The sequence below is a fragment of the Peromyscus leucopus genome, chromosome 8a (assembly GCF_004664715.2).
Source record: "Peromyscus leucopus breed LL Stock chromosome 8a, UCI_PerLeu_2.1, whole genome shotgun sequence".
Lineage (NCBI taxonomy): Eukaryota > Metazoa > Chordata > Mammalia > Rodentia > Cricetidae > Peromyscus > Peromyscus leucopus.
In genome coordinates, this window is record NC_051085.1 from 32,099,595 (window position 1) to 32,116,482 (window position 16,888).

General features: G+C 42.2%; 1 protein-coding gene across 4 annotated transcripts in view; it reads right to left on the minus strand.

Moving 5' to 3' along the window:
- The window catches only part of Stxbp5 (syntaxin binding protein 5), a 136,034-nt gene extending 124,000 nt beyond the window's left edge, over positions 1–12,034 (minus strand). For 2 of the 4 annotated variants that reach the window (XM_028861099.2, XM_028861092.2), the window contains exons 1-2: positions 11,765–12,034; positions 10,429–10,526 (exon numbers count right to left, since the gene is read on the minus strand). In XM_028861099.2, the coding sequence (XP_028716932.1) occupies positions 10,429–10,526; positions 11,765–11,917 (251 nt within the window). In that variant the 5' untranslated portion in view covers positions 11,918–12,034. The remainder of the gene's footprint in view (positions 1–10,428; positions 10,527–11,764) is intronic. The other 2 variants (XM_028861104.2, XM_028861096.2) reach the window with 1 other exon arrangement.
- Positions 12,035–16,888: the final 4,854 nt, after the last annotated feature.

Sequence of the window (16,888 nt, forward strand, 5' to 3'; positions counted from 1 at the left end):
CTTTGTCAGTTCAAGGCCAGACTAATCTACATCCTGAATCTGAGGTTAGCTAGAATCACAAAACAAAAACAAAGAAGCAAAGTTAATTTTACCAGAAAAACATAACACCTAATGGAAAACGTAGCCCATGGCATTGGTAGATGGAGAAGGGCATTTCAACATGTTTTCCCTTTGTCTTCTCTGCAGAGGACAGAAAGAGAAGACACACACATGAAGTGAAGCCCACTAGCAGGAAGGATTGCAGTAGCTGATGTCCCCAAATGTCGACTCTCGTGGGCAAGCATTCTAGCAATGGAGACAGAGGCACCGCTCTTAAGGGGAAACATGCTCTTTCATGGACTAGGATTAATCATTCTTCAATAGAGGATCTCATCAGCAAAAGCTTCAAAAGTCCCAGCTGACACTTATTCAAAAGGGAAACAGGATCAAAGGCTATAAGAAAAGCAACCAGTGGAAAAAATTATTTGATAATGACCACAGAAGTTGTAGGACTGGTTCTATGCTGCAATTTACATCACATATTGAAAAAAAAAAAAACAAAACTCATTTTTCAAATGAAGAATAATATAAATCAAAATTACCAGCTATTTACTTAAAAGTTTTCATTCTCTCCACCATAAGAGAATCTCATTTACTGTGTAGATTACTATGTAGTAAAACTTACCACAAAGAAATGTACATAAATATGCTCAGAATGTGGCCATTTTTCAATGCACACAAAATACATACCCTTCAAAAAGGATTAATACCATCTGGAAAAAGGGAAGTAAGGAGAAATTGTGATTTTTCTGAATGTACATCTACATTTACTATTGAGAAATGATGCAGAGAGCTTCTATAAAATATCTTTTTAAAAAGTAGCTACAACTTTTGTTGCCAATTAATGGACCATATGCTTTCTTTCATGGAGGTATGTATATAACATACTGGATTCTCAAGAGATACCGAAGTGCCTGAATTTGCTTCTAGGAGCCTATGAGTGAATTTTTGCTTTTCAATACTGTATTCATTTTTCCGATTGTTTTCTATCATAAGTGAAAGGTATGTCTAATAAAAGGTTGCATACACCTGAGGCGTCATGATATTTTAGTAAGATGTTCTCATTCTTTTTTTTTAACCTTTAGAGCTATACATCTGAAAGTATATCCATCTGTGTTTATTATAGGAATGAAAATATTAACTCCCCAAAACATCATTTAACTAAAAATGAGAGGTAAAATACAGGTTGGATGCTGTAAGGACACAGTTGAGTGCAGAGCTATTCCCAAAGGACAGCTAAAAAAAAAAATAGAGCTTTGTTATTATCCTAATTATAATTCAATGGGAAGATCATGAAGGCCCTTCTTAGTGTTGAAAAGCACTTCTGTAAACAATTCAACTCTGTATACGGAATACTAAGTATTGCTAAGAAATTACTGATTCTTTTTAAAAATGGCTAATTAATTACAAAAGTTTTCATGTCAACTGGCATAACAGTAAAATTTACGTAGCTTAAATATAAAAATGTCAGCAGTAACTCTGACCTGCAGATCCCTCCACATGCCTGCTTTAGAAGTAAGGCAGACTGGTCAATCAAAGCAGCATGTTACAAACTTTCCCTATAAACCAAATCTACCACCTGCTGCCTGATTTTGGAAGAGAAGTTTTATTGAAACATACCCCTCCCCCCCCCCCCCCGTCTTTACAAACTGTCTATGGCACATTATGTGTTGCATGCAGGTAGAGTTAGTATTTATTACAAAGACCATATGCCCCCCCCCAACCATACTAGTTAGCCCTCTACAGCAACTGCTGCTGCCTCCTGAAGCAGGGACAGATATTACTTTTAATATGTGTGTACAAGCACACATACACAGACTTAGTAATAACTAGTGAACATATTGAATTGACTGTGGAGAGTTCTGCATGTTCCCTCTGTCTTGATTTGGTAAACTGTACACTGAATACTGTCTCATTTCTGGGCCCCAGATAAACATCATGATACTGACTGGTTTTAATATGTTGTGTTTTGAATTATTCTACAACTTCTCGCATACAGTAACACTGATAACTTTTTAGACATGTAATTCATATATATATTTAAATAATATATATGTATATATTTATATACATACATATATATTTATATTATTTAAAGAATGAAATGTAGAAGCCGGGCAGTGGTGGTGCACACCTTTAATCCCAGCACTCGGGAGGCAGCGCGAGGCAGATCTCTGTGAGTTCGAGGCCAGCCTGGTCCACAGAGCAAGATCCAGAACAGGCACCAAAACTACACAGAGAAACCTGTCTCGAAAAACAAGAAAAAAAAAAAAATGAAATGTGGAAACTTAGATTTTAATGCTGAATAAAAAGGTGCCTACAGATAGCATGAAATCAGGTGAAAAAAAACATATATATACATATACACATGTGACAGGAATTCTAAGCTTTTAAACATAAGAATTATGTAAACAATGAAAAGAATGTTCTTGGTTAAGCACTTACTAAACATAATCACAATGCCCATTGTGGAACACTGAGCAGTAGCCCATGTCACCAACTGTGTCCCCATCTCCAAGCATCTCTTAAACTTGCTCTCCACCCATAGCCAGAAGAAAAAAAGACATGTGGTAAGCAGAATTAGTACTACAATTTCTTTAAAATAAAAATAAGGAAAACTAAAACTTAAAGCAATCAGAATTACTAAATCTGAAACTGGATGACTGCCATGTATCTAAACTCTACAAAAATATTAAAATGGAAAACATACGCAGATATTCCCACTTTGCCTTTTTTCCTACAAGAGGTTCAGACTACCTTTACAGGAAATGGAACTCAGAAGGCATCACATCGCCATTTCTGTAAATAATCTAGCTTACATGTGTCTATAGGAAGGGGCAATTCAAGTACTTTCTGGCAATCTTTTATGATTACAATTTTATTAATTCTTATAAAAAACCAACATTTTAAGAGGGAGGGGACAGAGCCATGTGTAGCGGCACAAGCATACTTCAGCGTAGAAAATATGAGGCAGAGACAGGAGGATTTGGAGTTCAAGGGCAGGCGGCCTAGGCTACCTGGCACCCTACCCAATTTAAAACAAAACAAAAATTACATCAATGATAACTCTGGTTGCTCCCTCAGAAGCTTCATAGCATATATTGGGCTCAAGCTCTATCTTTACAAAAGTATTCAAATCCAAAAGGTAGCACAGGGTGAAACTTACAGGTTAAATCAAAGCTAGTCCCTTAATCTGTAATCCCACAATGCTAAATATATGTATTCTGAGGATGCTATGTGCCAATCAGGTCAGAGAACGCTTATTAAAGTACCGTTAAAAAATCAATACTAACAGTCTGATAACAAACTGTCCTTTTGTAAATAATGTGCCTCTTCCATTGCATTCCATTAAAGCCACATTAACTGCACACCCACCAAAGATTACCTTCTACTTAATGCTACCCTGCAGTCCAGTTATACATACACATGTACAGTAAAAGTAATTAGCTTTCCAAGTTACTCTATTATTACCAAATTTAGAACAAATTCTATACCAGCAATTCAAGAAAGACAGTCTCCATACTAAATAGCAAAACCATGAGGCCTATTGGTGCACATCTTTAATCCCAACACTTTTAAGCAGAGGCAGACAGGTCTTTGAGTTCTAGGCCACACAACACAGAGAGTTCCAAGCTAGTCAGAGTTACATGGTGAGACTCAGCCTCAAAAGAAAAAAAAAAAAATGTGTAATTAGAACTTACTGTTTTTAAAGTAAATTTACGTCTCAATTATTAATACCAAAAAAAAAGCAAGGCAAACTTTGCAAATGTTCAGTGTATCTGTCAAGTCAGGATCCAGCATAATGCTGGCTTGACTCACATGCACCTTCCTGATCTCTTCTGCAAACACTTATGCATCTACTGAAGGATTATGAATGTATTTAGGGGACACAAAACAAGGCAAACCACAACAGGATGGAGTCAAATTCTTCATCCTGTGTGACAGGCACTCACAATAGTTAACCTGATCACTATAGGCAAACACAGTCCAAAGAACCCCAAGCCTTCCACAGAGAAAGAAACCACAGCACCACAGTTCAAGGAGGACTCTTCAAGACCACCATTCTCCAATTCCTCATCCCCAGCCAAGGGAACCAATACACTGAGATTTCAGTTCACCTAACATACATCAGTCTTAAGACTGAGCACTAATCTAATAATAAGGTGATTCTTCCAGAATTTATTTTACTCCTTTAGAATAACAACAGTAATTTCAAAAAGAATTATACTAAAACTCAAATGGGAAACAGAGACTATCAGAAAAAAATGTACCATTTTACTTAGAGCAAAGTAGCTTTATAAAGCACAGACTTGATTTTCCCATATTTAACAGGTTTTTTTCAAGCCCATATACTTTCATGTTTTATTTCTCATCACACACACACACACACACACACACACACACACCAAAAACAAAACAAACAAACAAACAAAAAAAAACCCTCACTGCAAATCTGTTTCCAGACAGCCCAACTTCTTGCTTCTTTATGAAGTGTGCTGAGAACCATGCCTCACAGCTAACATGGGCTCGCTCTTCCGTTGACGCCAAGTGCTCTTTAACAGGGAGCAGACCTGAGATGTGAGTGTGTGTGTCGTTGCTTACTTTTCCTCCACAGCTCTGTTCCCAATGACAAGAGCCCCCTTAGGAATAAACACAGCCCTGCAAAGGGAAGACAGGATGGAAGTGTGGCTATTCGTCAACTAGTTCATTTCAACTAGTTAATTTCATTATTTCAAACCAAGAGTCTTTCCCAAATCTTTATTTCAGTAGTGTAATTGTGTTATGAAAAATAACATTAATAAGTAGGGAAGTCAAACATTCTAAATGCTATCTTATAAGTATAAAACCATTACATATTAGTTTAGTAATTACTATGTGCAAGAACTTTTATGTACGCTATTTATATCTCATATTTATTTGTAATTGTGTGAACTTACAGTTGAGAAGAGTACAGCCATTTAAAAGGCAGAACTGGGCTGGACACATGGCTCACAGATTCAGAGTACTAGCTGCTCTTCCAGACTTGGGTTCAGTTCCGCCTACACAGTGGCTCACACTGTCTGCCTGCCTCTTCTGGCCTCCAGGCATGCAAACAGTGCACAAATACGTGTAGGCAAACATCCACATCCATAACATTGCAACAAGGGGCAAAATTAAAGCAAGACCCAGTTATTTTCAAGAACTTTTTTTCCAAAGATTATATCAGCTACAGAACTAATGAAACGGAGGCCGTTCTAAAGCCTGGCACTGAGCTGTTTCTCATGTAGCATTTGAGGAACACATGAGTACACAACCTGAAAATCAAAACGACAGAGAACTCTCATAATAATGGCAGTCACCAGCAAATACTCTGCAGCCTCAACAGCTACACTTTTACTTGTCCCGAACCCTGACAATCTCAGGAGGTGGGTTACTGACTCCTTTTTAACTAATGGAAAGCCGAGGCTAAGGAGAGTGATTTGCAGCCAGATACGCCCGAAGCAGGTGCCTGGAGCTGTCACACTGACTGAAAAGCTGACACTGACATTTAGTAGGTGAGAACCAGTTTTAAATTTTCTCAGTGTCCTGAACAAACTCACAGAATTAAACTGTCCAATCCACTACCAACTACTGAGAAACACCAAACAAATCCCAAACGCTAAACAGCTTTTCATCACTCTACATCATCAATTATAAAATTCACAATATCTATCTTAGTTTCATTTAAACATAAAACTAAATCAAATTCTCATGCTAAAAGCAGCAGCCCAGACTGCCTTCTGAGAACGGCACTGCAGTAAAGTAGAAAGTGTCATAATTTCCAGATCAACATTTTCCAGATCAACATTCATCCTTTTCTGTTCTGTAGTTCCCTGGGCACTTTCATCCTGACTCACTCCCCGAGATTTCATAGAAAGCAGCCACGGCCCTTTCCAGTGCCCATTCTGACACATCTGTTTGGGGTCCATGTTACTGACTCCATGATTATGGTGACCCATGAAGTTCCCCTTGTTCTTTCATCCATGATACTGTTGCCTGACCCAACAAATGCACATGAACCATACTTTCTTCCTGTCAAATACCTTCAATGACTGCTGGTGCAAAAGCAGCTCCAGGCTAAAATTCTATTGCCGTGTGTGTGTGTGTGTGTGTGTGTGTGTGTGTGTGTGTGTGTGTGTGTGTGTCTGTGTACATTATGTGGTGTGTGCAGGTTCACATGTGTGTCCACACATACAGCCTCTAGGCCAACCTCAAAAGCCGTCCACCTTGTTTTTTGAGACAGTGACTCTCACTGGGACCTGAACTTCACCCATTTTCCTAGGCTGCCCAGTTACCTCCCCAGCACTACAACGCCAAGAACACACCACTGTTCCTGGCGTACACATGGGTGTCTATGCTGGCAGAGCAATCTCTTTACTAACGGAGCTATCTTCCCAGCCCTCTCATTAGCTTGTTTCTACTCTCGACTCAATTAGGATCATTATTCCAATCAGAAGTTTTCCCCAACATTCCCTCAATCTGCTATCATTTCCTATACCGCGGTTACACCCACAGTTTTCCCTATCACAACTTTTCTGAATCTTCATACTATCACTGTGCATCCTTATCTACCAATGTGCAGAAATGGTGATCAAGGGCTAGGAATTTAATCTAGAATCTCTCTAAAGACAGTGAATCTCTATACAGGTTTCTAACTGCAAGGTTTGACTAGTTCCTGCCCTTTGATTAGAACTAGAAGCCTTTAGGAAGGCCATATATTCATTTCTTTTGAATTACTCGCCTAGACACACAGGAATCTGAAATCACAGAACTGCCTTTGAACGAATCATTGAAACACAGCACCTTAATTTTAAAGAGAAAGATGAATTCCTTGTTGAAAAACAGGCAAGAATGGGATTGAGAGATGACTCAGCTGTTGAGAGCACTGGCTGAGGACCGAGGTTCAATTCCCAGGACCCACATGGTAGCTCACAACTCCAGTTCCAGGGGATCTGACACCCTCACACAGACATACATGCAGGCAAAACACTAATGCACATAAAAATAAGAATAAATAAATCATTAAAAAATGTTGAAAAAGAGAACAGGCAAGAACTGGAGCTCAGGCCACACAGTCTATAATCTGATATTTGTTTAAGGCTTTGTGAAGTCTTATTAAATGGGCTTCCAAATACAGACACCATTCTGTAACCCTGTATGCAAGACTTCACCTCATCAAAACAGGCTGCCCAGTACCTGGACTGTGCACGAGTCAAGAGTACAATAAAGGAGGTTATCTGAGTTTCCTCTCTTACTGCACATTGAGTAAATCTGAAGTTCTATTTTTCCTTAGTCCTTTAAATCGTAACAATAAAATGCCTCAATTTTAATACCCCCACTGTTCATAGATAAAACTTAATGTTAAAGTATGATCAAGGCCATGATAACTTAAGATGAAGCAATTACACTTGTGACCCAGAGTCTAGAAAGGACAACAGCACTATGGGTTAAAATGCCTCCGTTCTTTAGCATGGCCTCCCTTTCCAAACTTGATATCTAGATTACTCATAAAAATCAAATGTTATTTATTTCCCTGTGGCAAATAATGGAAGACAAATTATATCACTATTATATGACCTGCTACATAAGATTGTGTTTTCCTGTTTCTTATCAGTAAACACATGGCAACCTCAAGTCCTCTTCAGAGACCAAGAAGGTTGACGAAACAAAATGGTATCATCCATCATGTGTTGAACATTAATGCAATAAATAGATTAGCTATTTTGCCTCAATATTGGTTAGCTATTCATTAAGGACTCAATTTTCACTACCCTTAGATGTAACCATTAGATATGAGATATGGCTTGCTCGATCAGCCTTTTGGATGTGTTTTGCTTTCAAGTCCATGTAAGCCAGTCAACTTAGACTACACTGCCACCATTTATGTATCCCATTAACAAACAGGCTATGCTTGCATTTGGAATCCCCAAAGCCCAATCCCACTTAAGAAAGTATGTTTGTTTGTTTGTTTTTTGCTATATAATTAATCAAAGGACATTTGATTTAGAAGTATTCTTCTTCCCTAAAACACCTTTTTGGGAAAATATAGTCTAGAGAATAAAAAGTCTAAAATGACAGTGCACAGAAGGCCTGGAAGAAACCAGTTAGAAGAGGAAACCAGAACAAACACGATAATAGGCAGGCCTGTAACAAACATGTGAGTTAAACCAATACGGAGTTCTAAAATTAGAATGCATACACTTAGATATCTGTCCAGTTTCAAAAAAAAAATTAACAGAACAAAAAAATCTAATATACGTGTTAAACTTGTAGAAAGGTCTCTGTCGCTTTCTATACATCAGAACCACAGCAAGCAAAGCTCTAGGCTCATCCGGCACTTTCCCCCCACAGAAGGAATGACTGGGGGCTGGGGGGAGGCAGGGGAGCGCTGCCAGGCAAGCCAGTTTGCCAACGTGGAGTGTGGGAGCAAAGCTCTAAAAGGGAAAAGCAGAAGAGACCAGGTAAAGAGCTCTCAGGATTTCATTCTCAAAACAGCAAGGAGTTCTGAAGAAAAGGACAGGGTCACTGTAACCACAGGACCACTTTCACTCCCTAATATTTAACTATAAGGAGATATATAAGCCCAAATGCTCATGGGAGTGATCATTTTGGACACCTGATCCTTTGAACTAGCGATTACCACAGGCCCGGCATGTTAATTGTTCTGTTGGGTCCACTTGCTAATTATGTAAATTGGAGTTTAAGATATTTGTAAGACAAATAACTGCAACTGCTTTACGAAGTCGGTCTTGCTAGTGGCACATATAATTAAATATCAAAAGGCTGTTAAAAAGTTATATAATAAAACTGTTGAGGCCAAAGAAAACAGGAAGAAAAAAAATTCTTCAAAAGGAAATAAAAATAATCTAAAAGTAACTGATTACATTAATTTCCTGCCCCCCCCCACTTCAGTCACATAACAGAATTCTTTTGTTGGAGGGAAAAATATTTCAGTTCCAAACAGTCCTTCTAGAACAATGACCTGTGGTCCTGAAACTGAATTTCCCTGAACATTGAGAAAATTAACTATTCCTATCATTGCAAGACTAAAATAAGATGCCTTTGTAAAAATAAAAACAACTAAGCAATTGAAGTCAAAGGATATTCTAGTCTCAACAGTTTAGCCATCTGGCCAAAAGCAGCCTGTGCACGCTGCAGAAACCACCAACTTGAGGCTTTACCATTAGAGGCAGGCCCGTCTGAAAGCCCGTCATGCTCCCAAGATAGCAGCATCCTCAGAGTTCAACGTGAGGCGTATTCTGATGCCAGAAAGAACACCTCTGAAATGTCTGAAAAGATCGGAAGTGAAATTCCTGGCTCATGTTTAAATCAAATGCTGAAAAACCTGACCTGTAAATAGAATAAGCCCAGCCCCTCCCACCCCCCCCCCTTTCCTCTTGTCAATAATAACGTCCAGTGAGATCACCGGTGGCTGGCCGGTTTATTACCGGCATAGCATCTCAATAATGGGCTAGCCAGGTATGTTTAAATGTCAGAGTGAAAGCAATTGCACATTTTATTTGAAGTTAAACAGCATAAAAGAGGAAGTGGGAAAGTCTTCATGGTTCAGACCAAAAAGATGTTCTTGAAAAAATCCTTGTGAAGAATCTGAAAGATGCCTATGTCGAAGCTATAGAATTCACATACAATCAAGAAAAAAAAAATGATTTCTCTACATGCTAATGTACTTCGTAGCTTTTGCCGCACACAACAAAAGGAAAAGTCTGTCACCACAGCACATTTATGTCTATGTATTTTCCAAAACAAGGCCCTGAAATCTAGAAATACCAGCCCTTCTTATGTATCGAAGACTAGTTTGATAAGGTGTCACAGCTTCATGCTTTTATCTGGGTGGACATGTGGAAAAAACAAATCAAATTCAAATCCCGCTTCTAATTCATGCGACCGCTAGACAGTTAAGTTCAACACCCACTATAAACAGCATGTCACAAGCAGCTGCCGGTGCACTGGACTCAGGCTACTTTGGTCTTTGAACTTTACCTGTCGGCACTGGGCATTAATCCCCTAATACACGCAATTGTATTCCCCTCAGGATCTTGGAGCCATCCAAAAAAAAAAAAAAAAAAAAAAAAAAAGCAGATACTACAACAAACTTTAGACTGATGTTTTGATTCATGTTTAGGAACTGCTGAGACCCCAGAGCCATCCTTCTTACAGCATACCACCTAAACACAGCTATAATAAGGGAAAGCCAGCACCACATGATTTCTTATAATACAGACCTGAAGAGGAAATACAGGATTAATGAGCAATACAGAAGGGCTGGGGATGATAAAGCAAGCAAACAAAAACATTTCTTTTCCTTTTTTCTTTCTTTCTTTTTTTTTTTTTAAATTCAAGAAAGGATACAGTCTTAAAGCACCAGTCTGAGTTCCTACTGCCAGGATCTTCTGTACGGGATCAAAGGCCAGGGCTGAGGGCTGATAGGGGAATCCATGGCGAACAGTCTGGGGATGCACAGTGACATCACAGGAACCAAGGCAGCAGGCAAAATCCGAAAACAGAACAGCCCACAGGGGCATTAGACTTGGAACCAACTACACTTGACACAGCGCACACACAGGGACTTATCACTTTAAGGGGGAGCTGGGGGTTGGAGGGTGGAGTCTATCCTAAGGATCACAGAGCCAGAAGCACAAATCTACTTAAACTCCTGCTTTGCTACAATGCTGCTAACTCCATAGAGGGCAGTTTCCTATGAATAGCGGATACGATTCTGTTTGACGCGACACGTTACTTAAGTCTGTAGTGGTTCAAAATTCTGTAAAATCCTTGCAAAAAAAAAAAGGTGATTCGTGTTGCGTTTGAAGGGAAATCACCCAAATCGTAGCTTTATTTGAATGCTAAAGGAGGGATTTCTAAGGAAAAGTTGTCACGAAACTAATTTGAAGGGTTTAGCCAAAGAAGCATCAACCTCAATATCAACATCTGCAACTCTAAGAATGGAAATGGATGCAATAATAATTTTGCAATTTCCTATTAAGTCTGGAATAATTTTAGGACATAAGAACAAAAATTGTACGCAGGCTTGTAAGCCCCCGACACAGGAAGGACCGAATGGCTATCTATGAGGCAGGCACGTCTGGATACGGAGGCTCCTGTGCTTTTCTCATTGAGCATCTGGGAATTAATCCGCTGCATCATTCTTTCTGAATTACAGGACCTTGTAGCAATCACCGTGCCATTCACAGCCAAAAAAATCTCCGCACTAACTTTTTAAACGAACAAGCTACTTCAGGTGGTGAGCCGCTCGCCCGCATTCTAAAAAGTGATGCGCAAAAAGATCTGGTTGAACAGGTTTGCCTTGCCCACAAGGCGTTCATCACACACTGCTGGAAAATTTCGACGTCAGTGGAAGATAATAAAATATGCGCGAATATAAAAGTATCCCCACACCATTGTTACCAGTGTCTGGATGGGAATTAAAAACAAGGAGGGAGTATGCCTGGATTGCCTTGAAATGATTGCTTTTTATGAAAAGGGAAAGACATTGACTAAAAGAAGTAGGGGATCTGTCCAAAATCCCCCGGCAAGGCACGTCTGTCAAGGGTGGGGGGCGCCTTCCTGGAGCTCTGAGCTCTATTGGCGCGCTCTGCCCTCGCGCTCCCAGGTACTGCCCAGCGGCCCCCTCAAACGACCCCAATCTTCCCAAGACAGCTCGGCGGGGGCTGCGCGCTCCCTTCACCTTGCACAGTTGGAAGTGTTCGGACTGGAGCGTCTCCTGGATCTCGGGTTCCCGGTTCCCCGGCGGGTGCTGCTGCTGTTGCTGCTGTTGCGAGGCCGAGGACGAGCCTGCGGTCAGGCCGTCCAGCACCTTCCTGATGTTGAATTTCCTCATGGTCTCGCTGCCCAAGGGGGGTCCTGTCTCCTCGAGGCCCCGGCGAGCGGAGGCACCGGGTGGGAAGGAGTCCGAGCAGCTGAAGCCCAGCGGCGGCTTCGATCGCGGAGTGCGAAGGAGCGGAGAGCAGGAGATAATCCCAACAGGAAGGGCTGCGACGACGGGCGCGCGGCGGCGGCGGCGGCGGCGAGCCCTCTTCCTCCGAGGCCGCCGCGGCTGCAGTGGCGCCCGACGCCGCCTCCTCACCTGGTGGCGGCCGGGCTCCCGCCGTCCCGCGCCGCTGCCGCCGCATCCATGGCCCCGCGGCCCCGCAGTCCCTCGGCGCGTCCCGGGCTCGGCCCTCCCGCTCAGCGCAGCCGCCCGGCCCGCATGGCCCGGGTACCCGGAGCCGGTCCCCGACCCCGCCTGCCGCTCTCTCCCCGGCCGCCCGGCCGCTCGCTGTCACCTCCCGGAAGCCTCGGTCCCCGGCCCCCCAACGCCCGGCCGAGCAGGCGGCGAGCCGCGGTTCCAGCGCCGGCCGCGGCGGTGGCGGCAGCTGGGCCTCCGCGGAGCGGGCTGCCCGGTGCGCATGCGCGCCGCCACCCCCGCCCCCGGCCCGCGGCTTAAATCATCCTCCGCCGCCGCCGCCGCCGCCGAGGGCCGGGGCAGCAGCTGGCTGGCGGACCCGCGGGCTCCGAGGCCCGCACCTCCAAGTCCTGTCACTCAAGCTCCCGCTGTGTGCTTTCAGGTGGCTTTGTAATCTGGGCTCGCCAGGGAGCGTCCAGGCAACGATTATGTCAGTGGCGAGATGACAGCTAGGAGACACCCAAAGGGAGAAGAAGCCCAGCCTCCTTCATGAAGGTGTTGCTGGAGGTAAAATGAGGGGGACCGGTGGTGGCTAGACTGGGATCGGTCCCCCTAAGGGGAAGAATTCCAACGCCAATCTCGACCTCGGTCACCCACCACCCCGAATCTGTTCGGCAAGCGGAGTGGGTGGCGGCCAGCACTCCTCGCCACTCCTGGTTACAAAGTCCTGTCTACCGGCCAGTTTGATTTGCCAACCGACAGCCCCCTTGGAGCCTCTCTGATCATCAGACCGGAGAGGGAGGTGAAATTCTTGCTCAGATCGCCCCGCCAGTGTCTCCCCGAGTGCTAAGAGACGAGAAGAGGAGTGGTTCAAGTTTGCAGCGGTGGAGAGAAATTGGTGCTGAGGGCGGAGAGAGGAATCCTTCTGGCCAGTGCTTTCTACAAGCAGAGGTGGTGGGGGTGGATAATCAGAAGGGGAGAAACGCAGGAAGACCAGATTCTGTAGAGTCAAGGGTCTCAGCGAAAGACCAGTCTTAGTCTTACTAAGACCCCGCCCCGACTAGGAAAAAACAAAAAACAAAAACAAAAAAACAAAAACGCAAATGCTACCAGGGTTTGTTAGTTCCGCACCAAAATCAGAGGCGCCTCCCTTTGCCTTGTGATTGGCTACTTTCTCAGTCTCCTCACCGCATTGGCCTATGAGCAGATAGAACCTGCCTTCAAGAATAGTCAGCAAACCAATTAGGTTTGGGGCTCAAGGCATTTCGGGAAGTGTGGTTCTCTGGAGTTCTGTGGTCCAAGAAGATGCCTTCCACTTGGAACTTCTAAAACTTTGCTTTGTAGTTTCATACTTGTTGAAATAGGAACTTAATTCATCAAAGGGAGGGGACGGAATAAAACAAATTTGAAGACTTTCCTAAACTAGTTCTGAGTGGCTCCACGCTTTGGTTTTTGTTTTGTTCTGTTTTGTTTGGGATGGGGGTGGGGAGTTAATGTTTTTTGAAACACATTTTGTCCAATTTGACACATTATATTGGGCACAAAGGGCTTAAAAAACGCAATACTTCTCTTCAACAAATTTGTTGCTGTGTCAAGGGGACGACATTACATAACCAAATGTAAAATCAAAATCGTATGATTTCAGCGGTGGAGGGCTGAGGAGGGACATTGAATTAATCAGGGAAGGCCTGGAAATGGGGATAGCCATCTTATGCTGAGCAGGCAGTGATCCTAGGAATCAAGGAGAGGAGAACTTCCCAAGGGTGGCTCAAGGGAGGCTTTTAAAAATTGAACTACCTCCATAGTTTCCTTAAAAGTCCAAATGATCCTACAGAGGAATTTACAGAACAGGTAAATCACACCCTTAAATTTTATGATATGCTTGCCCACCTAGGTTTAGAATAAAATTGTTGAGAAAAATCATCACTGAATTACAAAACTCAAGGGAGACCACAATTTTCTGTCCAGAGGCCCTGTGATGTAGCAAAAGATTTCTGGCTTCCATATGCCTGACAGAAGTTCCAATCCAGCCCCTGGTCATCTCTGCAAAGTTGGGCAAATTCATTTATTTACCTCAGAAACAAATTCATCATGTGAGTTACTTCATGTGTAGAAATGAGATCAATCACCTAAATAGGGGTGGGGAAGAACAAAAATGTTAGTGCTACGTTACTTAGCCCACTGTTGCCCTCCAAGAAGGTTAATTTCTTGGTCCATGGGGGTCTCTGAGATGAAAACCTGAGGTCACCGGGTTAGGTCAGGCCCCTGTTTTTGCTATAGAGTTATTGCTTTGATCTCTATACCTTAGCAATCTCATCAGATTCTGAATTCATCCTGCCATTCCCACAACACCAATCCAGAAGAGTCCTAGAATTGAAGGTGAATGTAGATCTGTTTTATGATATTACAGGACAGTGGAACATATCCAGAAATCCATTTAGTAAGAAATATTGGGGCATTTAAATGGTTAGTGTTATAATAACAAAGATAAAATGATGTATCCTCAGACTCCTTTTCTTTCTGTTTTACATTATGTTTATTTTTCCCTGTGTGTGTATTTTGGAGTGAGGTGAGTACTCACATATACAGAACATGGACAAAGTAGTTGGAGGGCAATCTTCTGGGGTTGGTTCACTCTTCCTCTTTGTGGGTCTGGGGATGGGTTGACCTTGGGTTGTGACTTGATGGCATGCACCTTCAACTACTGCACTATCTTGCCAGCTCCTGCTGAGGCTTCTTATAAATCAATTTCAACTGATGGCTGTTTTAAAAAATTAAGATAGAAAATTTTAATAAATAAGTGTAAAATTTCTGAAAATTTAGCCTAGACTAAGACTTTAGTTGTTGTTTGTTTTTTACTCTTTTTGGGGGGCCCACCACCCAGCTCCCAAATAAATTACTCACAGAGGCTTATTCTTAATTATGAATGCCTGGCCTTAGCTTGGCTTAGTTTCTGGCCAGCTTTCCTTAACTTATCCCATCTACCTTTTGCCTCTGGGCTTTTCTCATTCTCTGACTTCTGTACTCCATGGCTCTTACTCCATGGCTAGCTGGTTGTGTAGCTGGGTGGCTGGCCCCTGGAGTCCTCTCCCATCTCTCTTCCCAGCTTTCTTCTATTAACCTCTCTGCCAGCCAACCCTGCCTATCCTTTCTCCTGCCTTACTATTGGCCAACTCTTTATTAGACCATCAGGTGTTTTAGACAGGCACAGTAACACAGCTTCACAGAGTTAAACAAATGCAATATAAGCAGAAGTAACGCACCTTAAAATAATATTCTGCTACATTTAGTAATTTATAGTTTGGTTTAATTTTTAGCAGAAGGGATCTAATTTTACCTGTAGTAATTTCTCAGCAAAGTTTGTGTTTCGTCCTGATGAATGAATCAATATGTTGACTTCAAGCAGTTCAATAGCTCTATGCCTTCAGGCAAATGATGGTTTCCTTCTCAAATGGAAATTTTTCTTACCTACTTATTGAAGAATGAACTAGAACCGGGTATTATATGTATAGCAGACCACTGCCAACTTACCAATAAGTGGATTGCATTTAGCTCAACCTGGGTGACACATAGCAATACTGACAGACTTGACACAAAGCAAAAAGAAATCTAAACACACACAAGAAAGACAGTCCATTACATTATGAAACATGGAATGCTAAAATCCAGAAAGGTATACATTTCTGAACCTGCGAATCTTCATTATCAGATTTAATATTCACCAGATTAATGGAGATTATGTACAGAGGCAGCTGAATGAAAGCTATATGCAGAGACAGCTTGGCGTTGGTTGAGATAACCTTCAAGTACTTTGTTTGTTTGTTTGTTTGTTTATTGGCAGACTTTCTGGGAAGTAAGTGACATCTGCATCAATGACTAACATTCATTTTTATTGACTCAACTTCAGTTTATGAAGTCCCAAAGAGTTATAAGTGTGACAGTAACTGGTTCACAGCATGTTTTAACAGAGTATTGAATTTAAATTATTTGCCAGTTGCAGCATAGATGTTAATGAGTTCAGACTCCTTTTTTGGAAAGTGTTTCTTAGATCTTGTCAAGACAATGAGCCCTGAGTGACTGTTTTTAGTCAGGGAATACTGTTCCCAGCTCGCAGAATCAGAGGTGGGAATCTGAAACCAACCCAAGCCCAGGAATAAAAATTCTGGGAATTTGGAATTGAATTATGACGCTCCCAGGTGGGCTGAACTTTGGAGTCAAATGGAGGCGAGGCTGGGTGGTTTACTTTGCTTCTCGGATACAGAAGCTTTGAATGTCCATGCCACATGCGTCTGAGGGGCAGCCACTATCACACCATTGACTCCAGGCAGGCAGAAAACAGTATCTCCATTCCCAACATGCCACTCACTTCCCAGTGGTCTTCCTTATACCACCATCTACTTACTATACATCCCTCCCTCTTTTGTGTAAATTAGCTAAGTGGATTTCTTCTCTTACAATCAAATATTTTAACAGAAGTTTGGACTCCATCTACCCCCCCTGAATAAAGGAATGGAGAGCAATGTAGCCATCTTCCACTGGCCAGTTTTACATTCTCCTGTCACTTCTCTCTACAGTTCAAAGGCTACTGCAATAATCCTTGGTAATTTGGGCCAGAGGGGTTAAAAGTGGTAGCAATGCAAGCCGTCAGTCATATTTTGAATTGCATTTTAATAGTGGTACCCAGAG